Source organism: Oncorhynchus mykiss, chromosome 11, assembly GCF_013265735.2.
Source record: "Oncorhynchus mykiss isolate Arlee chromosome 11, USDA_OmykA_1.1, whole genome shotgun sequence".
NCBI lineage: Eukaryota > Metazoa > Chordata > Actinopteri > Salmoniformes > Salmonidae > Oncorhynchus > Oncorhynchus mykiss.
Window position 1 is genome coordinate 51,150,261 of NC_048575.1, and position 24,168 is coordinate 51,174,428.

At 43.2% G+C, this 24,168-nt stretch overlaps 2 protein-coding genes across 3 annotated transcripts in view; one reads left to right on the top strand and one right to left on the bottom strand.

Annotated features, from left to right (window-relative positions):
- Positions 1-132: 132 nt before the first annotated feature.
- LOC110535879 (serine/threonine-protein phosphatase 6 catalytic subunit-like) lies at positions 133-6,080 on the bottom strand. 2 transcript variants are annotated; one of them, XM_021621224.2, is made up of 7 exons: positions 5,945-6,080; positions 5,241-5,333; positions 5,038-5,103; positions 3,253-3,394; positions 3,028-3,107; positions 2,663-2,872; positions 133-1,207 (listed from the first exon to the last, which is right to left on the bottom strand). In XM_021621224.2, exons 1-7 carry the CDS (start codon positions 6,017-6,019, stop codon positions 959-961), a joined length of 915 nt encoding a protein of 304 aa, XP_021476899.1. In that variant the 5' UTR covers positions 6,020-6,080; the 3' UTR covers positions 133-958. The 2 variants fall into 2 exon arrangements, with proteins under 2 accessions (XP_021476899.1, XP_021476898.1); XM_021621223.2 differs by having other exon boundaries at positions 5,241-5,336.
- A 722-nt stretch (positions 6,081-6,802) lies between these two features.
- The window catches only part of LOC110535880 (multiple epidermal growth factor-like domains protein 9), a 33,539-nt gene continuing 16,173 nt past the window's right edge, over positions 6,803-24,168 (top strand). Inside the window, exons 1-2 of the mRNA XM_021621225.2 lie at positions 6,803-7,513; positions 19,558-19,756. Coding sequence (XP_021476900.2) covers positions 6,961-7,513; positions 19,558-19,756 — 752 coding nt within the window. The 5' untranslated portion in view covers positions 6,803-6,960. The remainder of the gene's footprint in view (positions 7,514-19,557; positions 19,757-24,168) is intronic.

Here is a 24,168-nt window from a genome sequence, read left to right on the forward strand (position 1 = left end):
TAGAAAGCCTTACCAGAAGAGTGGAGGCTGTTATAGCAGCAAAGGGGGGGACCAACTCCATATTAATGCCCATGATTTTGGAATGAGATGTTCGACAAGCACGTGTCCACAAACTTTTGACCATGTAGTGTATTTCCTTGTATTTACTGATTAACAGTAATAGCAGAATCTCTCATTTTGATAATTTCCATATTAACTCATCCTGTATCACAGTCAGTTCACACAAGTAACCACAGCTAGGCTTACTGCTCTCATAGGCTTGCCCATCTTTAGATCAGTGGTCTTCATCTTAAGATGTGCTTCCCTCAATTATCAGGCTTATAGCTTTATTATAATACTACATTACAAGAGAACTAAGTGCATTAATAAATTCTCATTAAACATATTTCTGAACAAAAACAATATTGCTCATATGTGCTGTTTCTGATTTGAGTGATTTATATATATCTACACGATAAACAAAATTCAATAAATAGAAATTACAAAAATAAAACCAAACACCTGAGAAATAACATATTCTATAGGCTGAATAGGTTGCAATAGACCCAAGTCAAACTGAAACTGAAACAAGTCAAACAAACTGACTTCATCCTGTAAAGTGGCTAAAAGTGATCCTGTTTCACTTAATGTATTCTTATTGTGAACTAACATAATGAATTTAATCTAACATGCCATGCGTTAGATAAAAAACATAAAATATTGACACTGCTATCACCTAAAACAGTGGTATTACTTGATATGGTACTTCTGTGTCAATGCATGTGGATTGGTAATCAGAGCTACAACAGACACAAAAACATGCAGTACATATATAACGTACACACTATAATAAAATAGGAATGACAAAATCAGTGGTGTCACTTCAACAAGAGTTGTTGTCGATCCTCTGCATGTGATGCATTACAAATGTGGTGCTTGATAACAGTGCGGTGGAAGCTGATGATCGTTAGTGCAGTGTTTACAGGAAATATGGTGTCGTTGTTCTGGGTGGAATGACTCTCTCTGAGTCGGGCACTGCCCGGAACAGCTTGGGCTCCCTCGTATTGGCGTCTTTGAAGACCATGATGGAGGCAATGTTGCCGCAGCGATAGCAGTAGTTAGGAGCTGACCAGACTGTGACCAGCTTCTCATCAAACATAAACTTGTAACCCTCATGGACTAACTGGTGTGCCCGACAGATCAACTTCAAGTTGTTGATGTGAGCAAACTGCACATCGAGGGATAATTAATGAAAAAAGAAAGACAGTGAGATAAATGTGAATGTGAGAAAAAAAACATTACTATTACCCATTTCATGTACAGTACCAGTCAAAAGTTTGGACACACCTACTCATTCAAGGGTTTTTCTTAATTTTTACTATTTTCTACATTGAAAAAACACAAATGGAATCATATAGTAACCAGAAAGTGTTAAACAAATTCTTCAAAGTAGCCACACTTTGCCTGGATGACAGCTTTGCACACTCTTGGCATTCTCTCAACCAGCTTCATGAGGTAGTCACCTGGAATGCATTTCAATTAACAGGTGTGCCTTGTTAAAATCATTTGTGGAATTTCTTTCCTTCTTAATGCGTTTGAGCCAATCAATTGTGTTGTGACATGGTAGGGGTGGTATACAGAAAGATTGCTTATTTGAGCTATTTTACCAAATAGGGCTAAGATAAATGACAGTTCACCATTACTTTAAAACATGAATGTGTCAATCAGGGAAAATTTCAAGAACTTTGAAGGTTTCTTCAAGTGCAGTCGCAAAAACCACCAAGCGCTATGATGAAACTGGCTATAATGGGGACCATCACAGGAAAGGAAGACCCAGTTACTTCTGCTGCAGAGGATAAGTTCATTAGAGATAAGTGCACCTCTAACTGCAGCCCAAATAAATGCTTCACAGGGTTCAAGTAACAGACACATTTCAACATCAACTGTTCAGAGAAGACTGCGTGAATCCGGCCTTCATGGTCAAATTGCTGCAAAGAAACCACTACTAAAGGACACCAATAAGAAGAAGAGACTTGCTTGGGCCAAGAAACACGAGCAATGGACATTAGACCGGTGGAAATCTGTCCTTTGGTCTGATGAGTCCAATTTAAGATTTTTTGGTTCCAACAGTCGTGTCTTTGTGAGACGCAGAGTAGGTGAAAGGATGATCTCTGCATGTGTGGTTACCACCGTGAAGCATGGAGGAGGAAGTGTGATGGTGCTTTTCTGGTGACACCGTCAGTGATTTATTTAGAATTCAAGGCACACTTAACCAGCATGGCTACCACGGCATTCTGCAGCGATACGCCATCCCATCTGGTTTGTGCTTAGTGGGACTATCATTTGTTTTTCAACAGGACAATGACCCAACACACATCCAGGCTGTGTAAGTGCTATTTGACCAAGAAGGAGAGTAATGGAGTGCTGCATAAGATGACCTGGCCTCCACAATCACCCGACCTCAACCCAATTAAGATGGTTTGGGATGAATTGGACTGCAGAGTGAAGGAAAAGCAGCCAGCAAGTGCTCAGCATATGTGGGAACTCCTTCATGACTGTTGGAAAAGCATTCCAGATGAAGCTGTTAGTAAAAATAAAGAAAAACCTTTGAATGAGTAGGTGTATCCAAACTTTTTACTGGTACTGTATGTCTATTACCGAGTGAAATTGACAATGTACTCACCTCATTGGTGACCTTTGCACCAAACAGCCACCCAGCTCCCCTGGGGCTGATGGCCCAGGTGTCCACATCCTCGGGGTCTGACCACACAAGGTCACAGAATGCTCCCTTGTGGGGGATCTCTTGGTTACGCTCAATGGTTCTAATCTGGTCCAGGGTCTTTATGTCCGGGGAGAGGCCCCCATGAACACACAGAATCTGCTCATCCATCAGCTGGCACAAAAAAAAAAAAACAAAGCACAGCATTAGAATGCTGAGTAACTGAGACAGTAGAAAATATCTTCATGTTGGCTTGATATGCTAAAATTGTGCCATGGGGGCTGTTAATGCAGGAAATCAGAAATACAAAGCAATAGAGTTACACTCACCGCTGCAACTGTTAACATATCAAATACTTTGGTACAGTAGCGCCAGGCATTTGCATTTCCATATTTGGTTTGGCATTCATCTGAAAGGCAACATAGACCAGGAACATCCCAATTATAACTAGAGCACCTGGAGTCAAGGGTTTGCAATGGACATCAATTACAAATGTGTTAATACAACATTTGGTTGGGTTGGATATGGTGAATTAATGATGAAGAAAATCTCACCATAAAATCCATACACTTGGGTTATCTGCCTGCTTTCGTGGTTTCCTCTTAAAAGTGTGATGCGGTCAGGCCATTTCGCTTTTAACACCAGCAGGTATGTGAGCGTCTCCAAGCTGTAATATCCCCGGTCAACAAAATCACCCTGCAGAGAATCAAATACACAAAATCCTGATGGGTACATTATTGATGGATATTGTAAACAATATGAAAAATAAGGCAACGGTGTGGCTCAGTTCATAGAGCATGGCGCTTGCAATGCCAGGGTTGTGCGTTCGATTCCCATGGGGGACCAGTGATGAAAAAGTACACTCACTACTGTAAGTCACTAAAATGTAACAGAAAACATGTTGTCCCCCACGAATGATGCAGTGTCTAACTAACACATTTCAGTTAATTACTATAGCTTGGGCCAATAATTTTGTAAAGGCCGGATCTTTATGGCAAGACGCATCATTCACCCACATTTCGTCAAAATTGGCCCAGCTGTCTGAGATATCGCATGTGATTTAAAGCCAATTTATGCTTGATCCCAAAATATGGTCAGAGGCGTCATGTGACACAATTGCGGCGCCTCCAGAGGCATGCAGAAGCAAAAATGAGTTTCGTACTGTATCGCCATGCGCCTCTAAAATGTTGTAACAATGCGGAGTGCTCTGAATAGCTCCGCATTGACATGATTGGTTGACCGTAGGTGAGGTCCTGTATAAACACAAAGTCACTTCCTTTACAACTTCCTTTGGGTCACAGCACATTCGGGTATGGAAGGGAATTAAATTGTAGACCTGTTAGACAAAAGAGCTTTGAAACAAGATATAATTGATATAAATGTTCCACTAGGTAGAGGTGAGGCCAAATGTAGGATCAGAGCCATTTTGATAGATGTGTGGCAGAAGAGATGGGACTCTGAGCCCAAGGGCCGGCAAGCCATTTTGATAGATGTGTGGCAGAAGAGATGGGACTCTGAGCCCAAGGGCCGGCAAGCCATTTTGATAGATGTGTGGCAGAAGAGATGGGACTCTGAGCCCAAGGGCCGGCAAGCCATTTTGATAGATGTGTGGCAGAAGAGATGGGACTCTGAGCTCAAGGGCCAGCATTTATATGCCCTCCAAATAATTGTTGTGGACCAAGATTCAAAGGTCAGATTAGGAAGGAAGAAGTGGCGTTTGCTCGATTGCGCTTAGGACATTGCACATTGAACTCGCCATTACATCTGGTTGGCAAGCATGTGAATGGTTTGTGTCTGGAGTGTATGGTGGATTAAACCGTGGAGCATGTGTTGTTATATTGTTGTAAGTGTGTTGAAGAGAAGGAAATATTGAAGTGTTGGGTCAATGAGGTTCGACAGGGTTGGGGGGGGGGTTGGAAGGGATTTGGGGGATGGTCTATCAGAAGTTAGTAGGGCTCTTTTTTATTTTCTCAGAAGTACTGAGTTAGGTAGGAGGATTTAGAAATGTTGTAAACCGTGATTGACCACACACTAAAGCACAGTAGGTGGCTGGCATGCACCTTCACATTTGTTTCATAGAAGAAGAAGAAGGCAACATCCTTCACAACAGCTCTGCACTGCTCTGCAAAGCACAAGTAGTTTGAATGCCTTGACTTCTGCAGAGGCTGTATCACGTAAGTGCTGCACGGCCAACGCAGACGTCAAATTGTCCATGTAGCGCCTTTAACTTATGAACAGACGGACGGAGAAAGATCCAGTCCCCTCCTCGATTTCATCATGGGGGGCAACAATAACATAAATGGAGTGGACGAGGGGATAATAGTTGAGTTTATACCCACCATGAAAATATAGTTTGTGTCTGGGACCTGTCCTCCGGTTCTGAAGAGTTCACACAGATCATAAAACTGATTGAATGAAGAAACAACCAAGTTAACTTCAGAATAACTGGGAAATAAAGAATGCAAAGAAATAGAATATAAGAAAACAAATATTTAGCAATGATGCTCTATGGCTGTGAAGGTCAATGGCTGTGAAGGCCTACCTGCCCGTGTATATCCCCACACACTGTCACTGGGGTGGACACAGGTTGGACATTGGATTCCTCTAGCAATAGGTCACATACATATTCACATAACTTCTGAGGAAAAAAAACACACACACCTTTAGAATAAGGAGGAGTCTGATGTGATGTGTGATGTAATGCCCAAGCAATGATTTAATGAATGAATGTCATAATAGCAACATCCATAAACTAGTGACAACTAAGCTCCTGAGTGGCATTGCATCTCAGTGCTAGAGGAGTCACTACAGACCCTGGTTCGATTCCAGACTGTATCACAACAGCTGTGATTGGGAGTCCCATAGGGAAGCGCACAATTGGCCCAGCGTCGTTAGGGTTTGGAAAGGATAGGCCGTCTATTGGGGAAGGCCGTCATTGTAAATAAGAATTTGTTCATAACTGACTTGCCTAGTTACATCAAATAAATAAAAGTTACTGTAAATGGCACATTTTATATCATACCAATAATTGTGTCAAGCACGATGATGGCATTCATTGAATTCAAATTCTTGGGTATAATGGCATCACAGTCTGTATGTGTGATTTTAGGTCAGTTTAGATGGTCTATGATTTAGAAGTGATAGCCATTTTGCCACTGTTTAGGTCTGATAAGTAGGCTACTTCCTATACATGCTGCTCATCGGGCTTATTTCAGTGATCGCCATTGCGAAGGCAGTGATTCTCACCTTGAGGTCGTTTTCAGGTAAATATTTACACTGCTTGGCAATCTCCTCGTATTTATCCAGGTCCAGTGGCGCCATTGTATCAGCTGTTCGCTAAAAAAATTCTACCCTACTTAGCCTACATGTTTGGTTCAGTCTAGCGGATTTAATGAATAATTTGCGTTGTGCTGCCATCTGCTGTGTGGGTTATGCACTACTTTGGCCTTAGATTGTATAGGCTCCAGATCTCCGGACAATGTATATTGTGGGCTCTTTAACGATTGTCTAATCATATAATCAAATGCTTAATTATTCAGTGTAACAGCTCTGTTTCTTTGATCTTGAACTTGTTGGGCAGCTCATGTCACTGCTGATGAATGACTGTAGACGACAGGTGTTTAGGCCTATAGCCACATAGTGGAGCTCGCACACAGTAGAGACAATGGGTGATTAGGCGACAGCGCGCACATATCCTACAGCGTAGGCATAATAAACATCCCCATCTTTTTTTCTCGAGTCTAGGCCTAAAGTCCTGGATTTTTCAGCGTGTTGCTGCTTATCATCGATTAAAGAGGGGCATATGCTATTTCATGAATAGCCAAGGCCTAATGTCCCATAATCGAATGGATGTAATGTCTAGTCTAGTCTATAATCATAAAATAACGTAATTTTAGATTATTTATATTTGTTTTAAAGTGTGTCAAATGAAAAATCAAACATATTTCTCATTGCACTCATCGCGCACTGGCTCACGATTACGCATTGAACCAATCAAATGCCTTTGCGATGGGAAAACAAACGCACCTAACCATACCACGAGACCTCCCCTCAATGCCCTCATTGGCTGAAGGGTATGACAATCCACAGCGTTTCCTTTCATTGCGCTGGGCTAGGTTGAACTGAAAGTGAAGTCAAGAAGCTGCGGGTAGTTCGTTTCGCAATCACTGGGTAGCAATTGCGAACAGCATAGGCTAGTCCATTCAGGGAAAGGTCTGAGACAGACCATTACTAAGGCTTTACATGGAGAGCTGAAATTGAATATGAGGTTAACGGCCTTAATGATGTACATATCCCCGGCTTTGCTATTTATTTTGTATATTGGATTTTCTGATGCTGCACCTCGCATCAACTCCTACAATGCGTCGCCTATCTCCAGGAAGCCTCGCTCAGTATCCGAGAGCTTGGAGCAGCTCTACACCACCTTGCCCAATCGTTTACCTGAGGACAGGTTTGTGCTCGGCCTAGTAACTGGGCTCACGCCGTCGCCCACAATTGTCTCCGCCAGAGCGACCAGCAAAACGATACAGGTCTCCACGGTTCCTGTCTCGCCAACCGCAACCACAATTCAGCCACCGACAACGGACCCTATAACCCCAAAGCCAAGCATAGAAATGATTTCAACACCTAGACAACAAATAATGGCTTTGAGCTCCAGAACATCAAATTCAAGCAAAAGATCCACTGATGCGCGATCAGTTTTTCCTCCAGAAAAAACGCTGCAGACCATGGTCTCCATGGTTTCTCAGCGGACGACAAATGATGCGTGGTCTTCAGATAACATCGATGCAAAGATTACCTCGGACAATAGTCAAGGTGAGCCTATGTTGGCGCTTAGATGTGATAAGAATACATATATAATGTTCCAAGGCGCATCAATTGTTATGTTGTGTATAGAATACCCTCTGCCACACCTCCACAATGGATACACCTCATTAGACTGATAGCCTATATGGAATTTTACTCTCTGACCTTTAATCATCTCACACATTCACTTATGTTTGCAGAAATGTCCATTGTCATGCAAAAAATAATAATAATCTATTAACATGTAACCAAAGGCACAACCAAAACGTCCGCAGTATGTCTTTTGACGCAGAGCGCAGGCAGGCGAAGAAACTGAGATTGTAGAAACAATAGATCGTGGACCTCAAACCATGGACGGCTTTCTCCTTGCAAAATGATCAGGCATAACTAAATGATCCATATGAATTAGGACATACCGGTTCCAGAGTAATATTACTATAGGCTACGTTTGGCGCTCCCAGAGATGGTGGGGCCTTTATTAGGTAGGCTATGTATGTGACATGCACAAGTGTGTCAGATATTATGGTGATTGCATGGGAGGGGGAAGGGGGAGGGTGTTTATCCCTTATTTTTATTCATCCATCCACACAGACTTCTCCATGTCTGCATATAATTGCCACCATGATATGGTTTATTTTTCCTACAAGCAGACAACACGTGTCCGTTTGGACAGTGGTTTGATCCCCGTGGCCTTTGTGTCTATTTAACATCCGAAGACCGATGGGGGACAGGGGAATGTTACCCCACATCCAATCAAAATGAGCAGACCAAGACATGAATGAGCCAGCACTGTTATAACCTTAGCGGCTTATGTTGTCTCCCACCTCCCTCGTCTCTGGCCCCGTTGTTCTGCGGTTGAAGTATTGCATGACGATAAACGTTCCGACAGTCCCCTCCAATGTAGAGATTGGGGTGAGCAACACTTGAAAGTCTACACACCCCTTCCACATTCTTCACATTTTAATGCCTTAAAATTGAATCTAAAAAGGGATTAAATGCGACCCCCCCCCCCCCCCCCCCCACCCCCCACCCCATAGATGTACACTTCCTAATCCACATTTTCAAAAAGAAAGAACTAATTACTAAGAAATACCAAATTAGAATATATTAATTGCAGCTGTGAATCATTTTGAAAAATATTCTACCAACCTAGCACAACTTTTAGGGAAACTTATTTTTTTTTAAAGCAGATTTAAAATCAGGTTGGGAGACCTGACCATTCAGGTAAACTCAACACCTCTTGGAAATCCATTCTGGAATTGCCCCACTCTATCCTTGGGTTAGGTTTTCAGATTTTCAGAAGACTGGGTGGATTTTCTTATACTCCTTTCATATTTCTTTTGATCCTAACAAACTCCCCAGTCCTTTCCGGTGACAAGCCTACCCATAGCATGATGCTCGCACCACAATACTTGAAAATACAAAGACATCAACCACATGGATTACAGGCAACATCCGCATCGAGCTAAAGGCTAGAGTTGACGCTTTCAAGGCGCGGGACACTAATCCGGATGCTTATCAGAATGCCCACAGATGAACCATTAAACAGGCAAAGCATCCATTCAGGACTTAGATTGAATCCTACTACACCGGCTCTGACACTCTTCAGATGTGGCAGGGCTTGAAAAATACTACGGACTACAAAGGGAAACCCAGCTGCAAATGCCCAGTGACGCGAGCCTACCATACGAGCTAAATGCCTTTTATGCTCGCTTCGAGGCAAGAAACACTGAAGCATGCATGAGAGTACCAGCTGTTCTGGACGACTGTGTGATCACGCTCTCTGTAGCCCATATGAGCAAGACCTTTAAACAGGTCAACATTCACAAAGCCGCAGAGCCAGACGGATTACCAGGACGTGTACTCAAAGCATGCCCTGACCAACTGGCAAGCGTCTTCACTGACATTTTCAACTTTCCCTGCCTGAGTCTGTAATACCTACATGTTTCAAACAAACCACCATAGTCCCTGTGCCCACTAAGCTAAGGACCCTGGGACTAAACACCTCCCTCTGCAACTGGCTCCTGGACTTCCTGACGGGCCGCCCCCCAGGTGGTAAGGGTTGGCAACAAAACATCTGCCATGCTGATGATCAATACTGGGGCCCCTCAGGGGTGCGTGCTTAGTCCCATCCTGCACTCCCTGTTCACCCATCACTGCGTGGCCAAGCACAACTCATACACCATCATTAAGTTTGCTGACGAAACAACAGTGGTAGGCCTGATCACCGACAATGATGAGACAGCCTATAGGGAGATGGTCAGAGACCTGGCTGTGTGGTGCCAGGACAACAACCTCTCCCTCAATGTGAGCAACACAAAGGAGCTGATCGTGGACTATAGGAAAAGGAAGGCCGAACAGGCCCCATTAACATTGACGGGGCTGAAGTGGAGTGGGTCGAGAGTTTCAAGTTCCTTGGTGTCCACATCTACAGCTACACCATCGAGAGCATCCTGACCGGTTGCATCACCTCCTGGTATGGCAACTGCTTGGCATCTGACTGTAAGGCGCATACGTCCCAGTACATCACTGGGGCCAAGCTTCCAGACATCCAGGACCTACAGTTGAAGTCGGAAGTTTACATACACCTTAGCCAAATACATTTAAATTCGTTTTTTTACAATTCCTGACATTTAATCCTAGTAAAAATTCCCTTAGGTCAGTTAGGATCACCACTTTATTTTAAGAATGTGAAATGTCAGAATAATAGTAGAGTGATATATTTCAGCTTTTATTTCTTTCATCACATTCCCAGTGGGTCAGAAGTTTACATACACTCAATTAGTATTGTAGCGTTGCCTTTAAATTGTTTAACTTGGGTCAAACATTTCGGGTAGTCTTCCACAAGCTTCCCACAATAAGTTGGGTGAATTGTGTCCCATTCCTTCTGACAGAGCTGGTGTAACTGAGTCAGGTTTGTAGACCTCCTTCGTTTTTGATTTATTTTATAATTATTTTTCACTTTAGTTTATTTAGTAAATATTTTCTTAACTATTTCTTTAACTGCATTGTTGGTGAAGGGCTTGTAAGTAAGCATTTCACGGTAAGGTTGTACCTGTTGTATTTGATTTGAACATTATTATTCATTCCACATTACTGGCCTGTATGAAAGTGAAAGGAAGGAAGCTTGTGTTAAAAAATCCCCTCCAAATCATCCATTCTGTTTGCAACAAGGCCGTTAAGTGAAGCTTATTACATGGTCTACGCAGACGGGAGATTCGCAGTGTTGCAATGCCTTTTTTTTGTCACGAAAGGGGCGGCTTCTTGCAATACGCATCACCTATTGTGAAATGGTAGAACCTGCTGTAGCCAACTAGCTAGCCATGTGTTTTTTTTTCCATGACCAAAACATGATGACCTCAACGCTAGGCCAAACCCTCCCCGGGGAATGAACCCATGTCTGTAATAACACCTCCAGCACTGCAATACAGTGCCTTAGACCGCTGCACCACTCGGGAGGCCAGGGCATATTTTTCTATTATAAATCTGACTATTTCACATGCAGATGTGGGAAAATGAATCATAATGCGCAGAAGAAGGAAGGAGGTGAGCAGAGCCAAGCGTGAGCTAGCGAGATGGCATTGGCGTGTTCTAGTATGTACAGTGCCTTCAGGAAATATTCATACCCATTGACTTATTCCACATTATGTTGTGTTACAACCTTAATTCAAAATGTATTAAATATTCATTTCTGAACACGTCGTGCATCTACATTTACATTTAAATGTGTCTACTATGTCCACATTGTGTCCATTCCCGCGCAATATTCAAATGCCAGTATGCGTTCTACAATGGTGGAATAGGCAAAATATGATAATAACAAAACAGCTTATGGCAGTAGCTACCAACTGTAGCTAAGTAGCCAGCTAACCTCTGTAGCTAGCCAGCAAGCTAATATAGCAAGCAACGTCGCCCACTGTATGCGCTTTCGGTAGCCTGATTGCACCCAGACTGAGGAGAAATCCGCACACAATGCACCCTGACCACAGACAGATCTGAACACAATCAGACCACAAAGCGACTTTTGTCTTTTCAATGCGAGATTTGAATTCTGATAGCAGAAGTCGCATGTAAGTGTCAAGTGTAGACACGACCATTGGAATGTTCTAGCATGTACAGTGCCTTCAGAAAGTATTCATACCACTTGAGTTATTCCACATTTGTTGTGTTACAGCCTGAATTAAAAATGTATAACGTCTTTTTTTCTCACCCATCTACGCACGATACCCGTTTTAATGACAAAGTGAAAACATGTTTTTAGACATTTTTACAAATGTATTAAATTATATACAGACATATCTAATTTGCATAAGTAACAGAGTCACTTGTAGTCTGATTGTGTTCAGAACTGTCTGACCACTTCAGGAGGTGGTCAGGGTGAACCACAGGAGGCTGATGAGGGGAGGACGGCTCATAATAATGGTCAGAACGGCGCAAATGGAATGGCATCAAACACCTGGAAACCATGTGTTTGATGTATTTGATACCATTCCACTTATTCCACTCCAGTCATTAACACAAGCACACTCTATCCAATTAAGGTGCCACCAACCTCCTGTGATTTGCATATTCTTAAAAAAATTAATTAAGCTCTGTCAAGTTGGTTGCTGTTCAGTGCTAGACAGTCATTTTCAAGTCTTGCCATAGATTTTTAAACCGATTTAAGTCAAAACTATAACTAGGCCACTTAGGAACATTTAATGTGGTCTTGGTAAGCAACTCCAGCAGTAGAGGCTGGTGGGAGGAGCTATAGGAGGACGGGCTCATAGTAATGGCTGAAATGGAATAAATAGAACGGTATCAAACACATGGAAAATAAAATATGACTCCGTTCCATTTATTCCATTTCAGTCATTACAATGAGCCCGTCCTCTTATAGCTCCTCCCACCAGCCTCCACTGAACTGTGGTGTCTATTTGGCCTTGTGTTTTGGGTTATTGTCTTGCTGAAAGGTGAATTCATCTCCCAGTGTCTGGTGGAAAGCAGACTGAATCAGGTTTTCCTCTAGGATTTTTCCTGTACTTAGCACCATTCCGTTTCTTTTTTTTTTCCTAAAAACCTCCTTAAAGATTCCAAGCATACCCATAACATAATGCAGCCACCACTATGCTTGAAAATGAAGAGTGGTACTAAGTAATGTGTTCTATTAGATTTGCCCCAAACATAATACTTTGTATTCAGGACAAAACGTTAATTGCTTTGCCACATTTTTGTCAGCATTACTTTAGTGCCTTGTTGCAAACAGGATGCATGTTTTGGAATATTTTTTTATTCTGTACAGGCTTCCTTTTCACTCTGCCAACTAGGTTAGTATTGCTGAGAACTACAATGTTGTTGATCCATTCTCAGTTTTCTCCTTTCACCATTCAATTTTAAAGTCACTGTTGGCCTCATGGTGAAATCCCTGAGCGGTTTCCTTCCTCTTTGGCAACTGAGTTAGGGAGGACACCTGTATCTTTGTAGTGACTGAGTGTATTCATACATATCCCCACCGCAACCACAGGCAGGTTCAACACACCTATGTTTGTTGTTGTTGAATGCAGTCGAACGCCGAAACTGAAACCTGAACTATAGACCTCGGTTTAAAACCTGACAGTGTTTTTATATACTGTTATTTTATTTTGAATCCTGCGGCTGTGTTGGGATCAATTGCTGTGAGTGCTGCTATCTGTCCCGGGGTCCTGCGAGATTCTGTATGGGGGAGAGACCCGAAAGCCCAGCTAGCCTAGCCGGCTCGCCGGTTCTCAAATGGAGGCCGCTATTGAACATTTCCAGCATTGCAGGAGCTGCGTTTACTTTGCTTTGTTCCGGAAGAATGTGGACCACGCTGACTTTCAATGTAGCAACTGCTTGTGGAGGAGGACTACACGAGTGAAGTAGCTACTCTTAGCAATTAAGTAGCAAACCTACATAAGCTACTGGGGAACCCACGCCCACCTACTTTTTATTTTTCTTCCACCCCAGTAACTGGATGCCGCTCTGGTCTGCTGGAAGTTTCACCACCATGCCGGCTCTCCACAGCCGACTGGCCGGTGCTAGGCAGGGTTCCATCCCCGAAGGGCTCTCCACAGCCGACTGGCCGGTGCTAGGCAGGGTTCCATCCCCGAAGGGCTCTCCACAGCCGACTGGCCGTTGCAAGGCAGGGTTCCATCCCCGAAGGGGTCTCCCCCTCCCCTGGAGAATGGAGCTGAACTTGACCCAACCAACCAGCCATGGAGGAACGTCACTCGCCGTGGAAGTCGAAGAAGGTGACCTCTGGCAACGGGGGTCTCCATGGAGATGTTGAGCCTGGAACTGACACAGACCAGAAACAGCTTTGCCGCCCTGGATACAGAGGTTCCGGCGCCTTCGTCCTTGGTGGCTTCCCAATCAAGATCGGATCCAGAGGTACCTGTGTCTTCGTCCTCGGCTCTGTCTCCCTCTCCGGTGGCTTCTATCTCTGGTTCAGATTCTCGGAGCTCCCAGCCTCACCAGACCGTGAGGCTACCTGAGAGACCAGCCCATTCAACATCACCAACTGTCATCATAGGCAGCTCTGTGGTGAAAAACATCTCAGTCCCCAAGGCAAAAACCCTGTTCTACACAGGAGCACGAGAACAGGACATAACAAGGCTGCTTCCGACTGTTCTACCACAGATGCCGGGAGCTGACACTGTCGTAGTCCATGTGGGGTCAAACGACATCAGGAGGGCTAGCTCAGAACATTTGAAAATTGATTTTTTAAAACTGATTTTAGCATTAAAATACCACAAAAAAAAATGGATTACGGATTACACATCTGGCTAAAAGACTACTGTAGCTCTGCTGGAGTCACATTTATTAACACCTTCTGGAAACAGAAGCTACTCTACAGGAATGACAGAGTCCATCCAAATCATCTTGGCTCCTGGACTCTGTCCATGCATTTCAAGGCTGCGTTGAAACAATGACTGGTAAATGATCCAAGACCAGCTCAGTTAATCCCTACCATTGTGACAATGAGTCGTCATAATGCGGCATCAAATGTACATGATCTTAGGGGCATTGGCAAACACAAATGTAGGTAATTTAATTTATGTACCCTTAATTGCACCGAATACATCTGTTTATCCTACTGCTATTGTAAGCAGTAATCATGAGCCTATAAACCAGAGGTGCACTGTTAGCACTGAGCAATATTAGGAAGATCACTTTATGCAGCTCACCCTGCGCTATCAGCTCCAATGTAAATAACATGAGTAAGTCTACCTCTGATAAGCTTCCCAGTAAAGCAACCTAGAAAAGTGCTAAAAGTAGCCCATATTAACATATGTAGCCTAAGAAACAAGGTCCATGAAGTCAATAACTTGCTTGTAACAGATGACATTCATATTCTGACTATCTCTGAAACTCACTTAGATTATACCTTTGATGATACAGTGGTAGCAATACATGGTTATAACATCTACTGAAAAGACAGAAATGCCAACAGAGGCGGTGTTGCGGTCTACAGTCGTGGCCAAAAGTTTTGAGAAAGACACAAATATACATTTTCAAAGTCTGCTGCCTCAGTTTGTGTGATGGCAATTTGCATATACCCCAGAATTTTGCCATGCAAATGAACTGAATCCCCCAAAAATATTTCCACTGCATTTCAGCCCTGCCGCAAAAGGACCCGCTGACATCATGTCAGTGATTCTCTCGTTAAAACAGGTGTGAGTGTTGATGAGGACAAGGCTGGAGATCACTCTGTCATGCTGATGGAGTTCGAATAACAGACTGGAAGCTTCAAAATGAGGGTGGTGCTTGTAATCATTGTTCTTCCTCTGTCAAACATGGTTACCTGCAAGGAAACACGTGCCGTCATCATTGCTTTGCACAAAAAGGGCTTCACAATCATCCATTTATCGGATCATCAAGAACTTCAAAGAGAGCGGTTAAATTGTTGTGAAGAAGGCTTCAGGGCGCCCAAGAAAGTCCAGCAAGTTCCAGGACCGTCTCCTAAAGTTGATTCAGCTGCGGGATCGGGGCACCACCAGTACAGAGCTTGCTCAGGAATGGCAGCAGGCAGGTGTGAGTTCATCTGTACGCACAGCAAGGAGAAGACTTTTGGAGGATGGCCTGGTGTCAAGAAGGGCAGCAAAGAAGCCACTTCTCTCCAGGAAAAATATCAGGGACAGACTGATATTCTGCAAAAGGTACAGAGATGCTGAGGACTGGGGTAAAGTCATTGTTTTGGGGCATCCGGTTGTTTGGGGCATCCAGAAAAAAGCTTGTAGAGAAGACAAGGTGAGCGCTACCATCAGTCCTTTATCATGCCAACAGTAAAGCATCCTGAGACCATTCATGCGTGGGGTTGCTTCTCAGCCAAGGGAGTGGGCTCACTCACAATTTTGCCTAAGAACACAGCCATGAATAAAGAATGGTACTAACACACCCTCCGAGAGCAACTTCTCCCAACCATCCAGGAACAGTTTGGTGACGAACAATGCCTTTTCCAGCATGATGGAGCACCTTGCCATAAGGCAAAAGTGATAACTAAGTGGCTCGGGGAACAAAACATCGATATTTTGGGTCCATGGCCAGGAAACTCCCCAGACCTTAATCCCATTGAGAACTTGTGGTCAATCCTCAAGAGGCGGATGGACAAACAAGCAACCCACAAATTCTGACAAACTCCAATCATTGATTTATGCAAGAATGGGCTGCCATCAGTCAGGATGTGGCCCAGAGGTTAATTGACAGCATGCCAGGGCTGATTAGAGAGGTCTTGAAAAAGAAGGGTCAATACTGCAAATATTGACTCTTTGCATCAACTTAATGTAATTGTCAATAAAAGCCTTTGACACTTAAGAAATGCTTGTAATTATACTTCAGTATTCCATAGTAACATCTGACAAAAATATCTAAAGACACTGAAGCAGCAAACTTTGTGGAAATTAATATTTGTGTCATTCTCAAAACTTTTGGCCATGACTGTATATTCAGAACCACATTCCTGTAAAGCTTACGATCTAATGTTAAATACTGTTGAAGTAATATGGCTACAGGTTCATCTGCCTCACCTAAAGCCCATTCTTGTAGGAAGTTGCTATAGTCCACCAAGTGCTAACAGTCAGTATCTGGATAATATGTGTGAAATGCTTGATAATGTATGTCATATCAACTGAGAAGTATATTTTCTGGGTGATTTAAATATCAAGCTGCCCACTCAGGAAAAAAACTTCAAACTGTAACCAGTGCCTGCAACCTGGATCACGTCAGTCAACCTACCAGGGTAGTTACAAACAGCACAGGAATTAAATCATCAACATGTATTGATCACATCTTTACTAACGCTGCAGATATTTGCTTTAAAGCAGTATCCAAATCCATAGGATGTAGTGATCACAATATAATAGCCATATCTAGGAAAACCAAAGTTCCAAATGCTGGGCCTAATATAGTGTATAATGTAGTGATTTTGTAGTGACGCATATGTTGTTGATGTAAAGAATATTTGCTGGTCTGTGGTTTGTAATGAGGAGCAAACAGATGCTGCACTTGACAGATTTATGAAACTACTTATTCCAGTTACTAAGAAGCATGTACCCATTAAGAAAATGACTGTAAACACTGTTAAATCCCCTTGGATTGATGAAGAATTGAAAAATTGTATGGTTGAGAGGGACGAGGCAAAAGGTATGGAAGTTAAGTCTGGCAGCCCAACTGATTGGCAAATGTACTGCAAATTAAGAAATCACGTGACTAAACTAAATAAAAATACCACACTATGAAACAAATACATTTATATAAAGAATGATAGTAAACATCTTTGGGGCACCTTAAATGACATTTTGGGTAAAAGCCAACTTGGCTCCTTCATTTATTGAATCATTACAAATCATTACAGAGCCCACTGATATTGCAAACTACTTTAATGACTTTTTAATTGGCACGATAAGCAAACTTAGGGATGACATGCCAGCAACAAACACTAACGCTACACATCCAAGTATATCGGACCAAATTATGAAAGACAAGAATTGTACTTTTGAATTCCATAAAGTCCGTGTGGAAGAGGTGAAACAATTATTGTTGTCTATCAACAATGATAATTAATAATCATGCTCCAAGGGATATTCAATGTTTTTTTTTAAACACATCTACCAATAGGTGCCCTTCTTTGAAAGGTATTGGAAAACCTCCCTGGTCTTTGTGGTTGAATCTATGTTTGAAATTCACTGCTTGACTGAGGGACCTTACAATTACTTGCATCTGTTTTGTACAGAGATGAGGTAGTCATTCAAAAATCATTTTAAAACACTATTGCACACAGAGTGAATCCATGCAACTTATGTAACTTGTTAAGCACATTTTTCATCCTGAACTTATTTAGGCTTGCCATAAAAGGGCATAAATACTTATTGACTCAAGACAAGTCAGCTTTTAATTTTTGAGATCAAATGTTTCAACTGCGAAAAAAATGTATGCCAAAATCCATCCTTCTCTCACTGCCGGCCACTGGGCTTCCTCTAGTCACCATATTTGTTGGTAAGGGAGATGTGTATTTTTTTATTTATTTAAGTAGGCAAGTCAGTTAAGAACAAATTATTATTTTCAATGATGGCCTAGGAACAGTGGGTTAACTGCCTGTTCAGGGGCAGAACGACAGATTTTTACCTTGTCAGCTCGGGGATTCAATCTTGCAACCTTTGGGTTACGAGTCCAACGCTCTAACCACGAGGCTACCTGCCGCCCCTCTAAAAGTGCCAACTGGATGCTTCAAGTTTATACACCTGGTGAAACATCTGGCTCATTGTTCGATCTGTGCAACGTCTTAGCAATGGAAGGCGACTCTTCCTTGCCTTCCCAAAATCCCACTCCACCCATGTGCACGCACGTAGATCAGTGGAGTGAAGCTTGTAGTAGCCTTAATACTGCAAGACAATATGCCAAAGACACTTATTGGCCTAACTTAAAAACTACAGGTTTGGGTCAAATCTAATACAACAGAGTGAAACCTTGTGCGTTCGTACGCCCAATCGAGCAAGATTGGCAGCTACACGGCCCAGGATCTCACACTGTCTGAGGGGTTGTGCAGGGAAGATGGCTTCATTGAACAAATAGAAAGCTGACAGTGCTCTCCAGGCTTGCATAACCATGCCCTTTCACTGTTACATAAAGCTGGAACAATGGCCAGAGATGGAGAGCGCTGATCTGAGGACGCTACTGTTGCAGAAAATGACATTAAATCCCCTCTAATGGCTATGCCGATGTCTGAGAAGACGGCACAACAATGTGTTCTGAACGTTTAGAGCAGTAATGTTGGACAAAAGTTACTATGTTAAGGTCAAACCCTTCCTATCTCACTGCACTGAAACATACAGTACTGTGCTAATAGTCAACACAGCACAACACCATATTGGATCATAGGACACACTGTTTTACTTCAACACCCATTAGTTTCAATTTCAACCTCTACATGGACTTGCAAGGACAAGCAACCTTGTCAACACACTATGGATTTTCAACTGTTCGTTTGCTCTAGTCATGTGCATAAGATGACACATATTCAGCAATTAACATTATTCCTCAAACCTTTCATTTTTTTGTTCTCAGCTTTCAATGTACAGTATTGTATAATGGTTTACGGTATGACAGAGTGCAGCCGCCCTGCCTCCCCCAGCCTCCCACATCATTCTTGTAAATTAGGCTGTGTGAGTAGCAGCAACCGGTCTCCTCTCCTGTAAGAACAGCCCACATGTGCTCAACAGCACACCAATTGCAGCCCGGTATTTCCAATGAGGCAGTTTTTACTATTTCACATTTGTCCCACGGGGAGAAACGCAATCGTCTCATGCATCAACAGTCTCTATTCTACCTCCTCATTTTCTGCGCCCCGCCTCCATCTCTCTCTTGGAAACAAACTGGAGAGAGGTGGAAGGAACACTCATCATACCTGAGCTCAAATAAATAATGCATGCCCACACGGCAGTGTCTACACGGTCATCCAGATATGACACTTCTCATAGTATATGTGTGTGTGTATAGAATATCCTAGTGGTGCCGTATCATAACAATCTCCTCCTCTCTCTTCCTCTCTGTCCCTGCAGAGTCTCTGTGTAACTGCAGCAGCGAGGGTGTTCTAGACGTGGATGACTGTGACAAGAAGACAGGCCAGTGTGTCTGCATGTCAGGGTACACGGGGCTGCTGTGTGAGGACTGTGAGGAAGGACACTTCACCAATGGCACCACCAGCTGCATAGCCTGCGGCTGTGACTCCTACGGCGCTGTCAACCACCTATGTGACAGGTAAGAGCACTTGCTTCCTCTGTGCACTAATGGCACTGGGAATTAAACACTATACATTCAGTAGAGCGTACCACCTACCAAACCAGAATCAAATCTGATTTTTTTGGGGGTCCCTATCTACTGCATCTTCAAATCAAATCAAATCAAATTTTATTTGTCACATACACATGGTTAGCAGATGTTAATGCGAGTGTAGCGAAATGCTTGTGCTTCTAGTTCCGACAATGCAGTAATAACCAACAAGTAATCTAACTAACAATTCCAAAACTACTGTCTTGTACACAGTGTAAGGGGATAAAGAATATGTACATAAGGATATATGAATGAGTGATGGTACAGAGCAGCATAGGCAAGATACAGTAGATGGTATCGAGTACAGTATGTACAAATGAGATGAGTATGTAAACAAAGTGGCATAGTTTAAAGTGGCTAGTGATACATGTATTACATAAGGATACAGTCGATGATATAGAGTACAGTATATACGTATGCATATGAGATGAATAATGTAGGGTAAGTAACATTATATAAGGTAGCATTGTTTAAAGTGGCTAGTGATATATTTACATCATTTCCCATCAATTCCCATTATTAAAGTGGCTGGAGTTGAGTCAGTGTCAGTGTGTTGGCAGCAGCCACTCAATGTTAGTGGTGGCTGTTTAACAGTCTGATGGCCTTGAGATAGAAGCTGTTTTTCAGTCTCTCGGTCCCAGCTTTGATGCACCTGTACTGACCTCGCCTTCTGGATGATAGCGGGGTGAACAGGCAGTGGCTTAGGTGGTTGATGTCCTTGATGATCTTTATGGCCTTCCTGTGACATCGGGTGGTGTAGGTGTCCTGGAGGGCAGGTAGTTTGCCCCCGGTGATGCGTTGTGCAGACCTCACCACCCTCTGGAGAGCCTTACGGTTGAGGGCGGAGCAGTTGCCGTACCAGGCGGTGATACAGCCCGCCAGGATGCTCTCGATTGTGCATCTGTAGAAGTTTGTGAGTGCTTTTGGTGAAAGCTCAGGGAGATGTAGTTTTAGAAATCACAATGTATAAAAACTGTTTGAATGACTGATTTAGCAGACACTGTTGTGCATAAAAGATACTGCTCTGAAATATACATGAACTTATCACACAAGATGTTGTAGAGTTGGAGCAGCTTCAAATCTCTAGTGTTTATGATATACTGGAGCCATCTTGTGGAGTCATTATCTTCCTGGTCTTGTTCAGCAGCCTGGCCGACCAGGCCACCATCCCCCTGGCCTTTGTAGCGAGAGACAGTTGGTTCGCCAGACCTCGGTTGGTTCTCATATCCTGAGCTAAACAACACACTGCCTCAGATACAGCCTTACAGTGTCAGAAAGAGTGTGACTTGGAGAGAGGCAGCTTGTTTGGCTTAGGAACACGTTAAAAATAGCTGTCGTATTTTGGTTTCTGAACCGTTGAAAGGAATGTGTCTGGTCAGAAAGCTGAGTGAACATCCTTGTGATGTTTCTAATGCCCAGTGGCTGTGAATCAACTGTCAACATACAGCAAGAAGGTAGATAACATAGAGTTTGTTTTATTGTGCCAAATTAAGTTTATGACAAACATTTTGTACATTCATGTAGAATATACATGGGGCTCAAGCTGTAGGATTCAAATTCAGGGAGAGAACCTAATTTACCACAAAAACGGAATGAGTAGAGTATAGATCCATTGAGGAGCAGGTGAAGGGGCAGCTAGGCCAGGGGTTTATTCTGAGGGCAGGAGCGTATGCCTAGCCCTGCCCTCACGCAGTAACACTAGCCCACATAATATGATCCTGCTCAGACAGTCTGAGCCTACCCAGTGCTAACCCAGCTAGCGTAGTGGTGGTCTAACCCAGGCGAGGCCAGCTCTCTCCCAGTGGGTAAGCACTGTGATTTACACAGATTAGCTGGCTCCCAGACCCCCCGAGCCTCCCTCATGCTTTAGAGCAGGGCTGCCCAACCCTCTTCCTGGAGATCTACCATCCTGTGGGTTTTCAGTCCAACCCTAATTTAGCATATCTGATTCAGCTAGTTAAGGTCCTGTTGAGCACCTAATTAGTAGAATCAGGTATGTTAAATTAGGGTTGGACTGAAAACCCACAAGATGGTAGATCTCCAGGAAGAGGGTTGGGCAGCCCTGCTTTAGAGGATGCCTCTCATTTACTGATGGACACTCCAGCCTTTCGTATTACAGTCATATTCATCTTTTACTTTGCCATTTGGCATTCTATCACATTTGCTATTGGAACTCTGTAAGTGTGTCTGTGGGTTTTCGCTTAGGTCTATTTAATTGCATGGCCAGGAACAGAGAGCTTGGATTAAACTAATCACCTACTGGTTCCAGATCACAGCATAATACTGATCTGTTCCAGCCTGGAACCTGGGAGAGGACCAGGAAGTCATTGGCTTGCAGACGTCTGGATCAGAGCTGCCTGCCTGGGATTTCAACTTGAGCTCTTTGTTCTTCACATTTCCTCAAGGACATGAACTGACCGGATGTAGGTTAAGCATGAGCATATACCTGATCTGTATAGTGCCATAGTCTTAAAGTATAGCCACAGTTCTCTTCAGACAAACATGGTAAATCCATTGAAGGTTGATGAGGTATTCGTTGTAGTTGAAGCTCAATATGAGATGTACTGTTTCGGTTTCAGTTGTCGTCGCTTTTTATCTTGCATAGGAAGGATGTGCTCCTCTTGGTAGCAGCTCTACATTGCTATAAGAATATGCTTGGTTCCCAGCCTACTAGACCACGTTGGTAGGAAGTTGCTACTTTTTCATTCACTCATCTTTAAGAAGCTATGTCTTACTGTGTCCCGCTGTGCTCTTTACCAAACTAGATCCACAGGGGACCAACAACAAACCGGGAAATAGATCCTTGGCCACAGGGCCCATCAGTCAAAACAAAAGCTACCGAACTGCGAGCTTGTCTCAGAGCCTTCCGTTGATAATTTGTTTTCAGGCGTGATGATTAGTGATCATGACTTGACCTGTGCCTATTCGGCTGATAGTTCATGACAATATGCTCATACAGTATGTGTACATACACAGATGGCAGACTGCAGGAGGTGAACCTGGCCAGTCTCGTCTTGAGCCCTTTTCTAAATCACGATCTGCGTTAACAACCTCAACACATGAAGGTGATTTGACTGTAATCCTCAGCCTAACAGGATAGGTTTTGCACCCGTTCGTACTCCTGACGCCCTCCTGTAGTCTGCTTCATCTAGGGCCTCAATACTAAATAATAAGGAGTGCAGCATTGGAAACAGTGCCGACTGCACTTTCTGTCTCTCTGTGTAGGCTGGGGGGCTTGACGAACAGATACCGCTGCACAGAGACAGTCTGATAGAAATGGGACTAATCTCAAGCCTGTGGGAAAAACAAGCTGTTGCTAAGAGACAGTAGCATGACATAGTAGGAGGCTTCATGTTACTGTATCTTAGCAACTAAATTAATGATTGTATTCTGATATGATGTGGTACTGCTCTATAAACCACTATCATGATTTAGCTCCACAGTTATGTCAATATACTACCAAAAACAATTATGTTCTAGCTCAAATGACTTCCTTTCGCCATAAATGTTATATCAATAGTTTATTTGGGCCAATCCTTAGGGGCACTGTTTTTAAAGTTGCACATTTATTTTTCACCCTCGTCCTCTATGGAATGGAAACACAGTCTGTAATGAAATATTGATTTGGGGCAGATATTTCCGCCTAATCTCACTCTCTAATACAGTAGCCGAAACAAATTTGAATAATACTTTTTATGTTTGCATATTTCTTGTCAGGAAGGAATTGAGAGATTGCGAGCCATTTTGTATGATTATGAAAACACGCCTTGGTGTAAATGTGTTTTGGCTGCTTTCATTTCTTTATTTTAGGATATTTAGTTGAAAAAGCACTCTCTTTTCAAGGATTCCGGCGCACACCTCTCCCTTTTCATGCGAGTTTGATTGGACATTAACTGGGGCAATCAATGGGAACCCGGGGAAATCCCTCTCAATATCCTCCCTTCCCTTTGATGGGGTCATGTCATCATGAACCAGTTTAGCAGAGCACTGTGGGGGGAGCCGTAGTGCATTGATGTCCTTATCTCACACCTGAAATGAACTGTTACTGTTTTCTCCAGAGCGACATGTTAGCCTCTTGATCTAGTGGTGCATGCAGTTGGCTCCGGAGTGCAGGAAGTAGGTTGGTGCATTGGAATCCAAACGTCACAGGACTCTCCTGGTATATGTTACACCAGCACAGCTGGGTGCCTTCTCTGACGGGGCGGAAGAACGAAGAGGATAGTGCTGTGTAGTAAGAGCCCTAGTGACAGGCCACTGCAGGCGACCAACCCAACACTCACATTAGCAGGTGGCAGCATCCCATGCTGTATTAGAGGCAAGGACTCAATGGGGAGGCTTTG

Excerpts from the sequence above, each read along its gene's own strand:
- LOC110535879 (XM_021621223.2), bottom strand. The coding sequence starts at position 6,019 with ATGGCGCCACTGGACCTGGATAAATACGAGGAGATTGCCAAGCAGTGT. Across the intron at positions 5,104-5,240 it reads GTGGGGATATACACGGGCAG|TTTTATGATCTGTGTGAACT; the intron begins GTAGGCCTTCAC and ends TCATTCAATCAG. Across the intron at positions 2,873-3,027 it reads ATATGTTAACAGTTGCAGCG|CTGATGGATGAGCAGATTCT; the intron begins GTGAGTGTAACT and ends TTTTTGTGCCAG.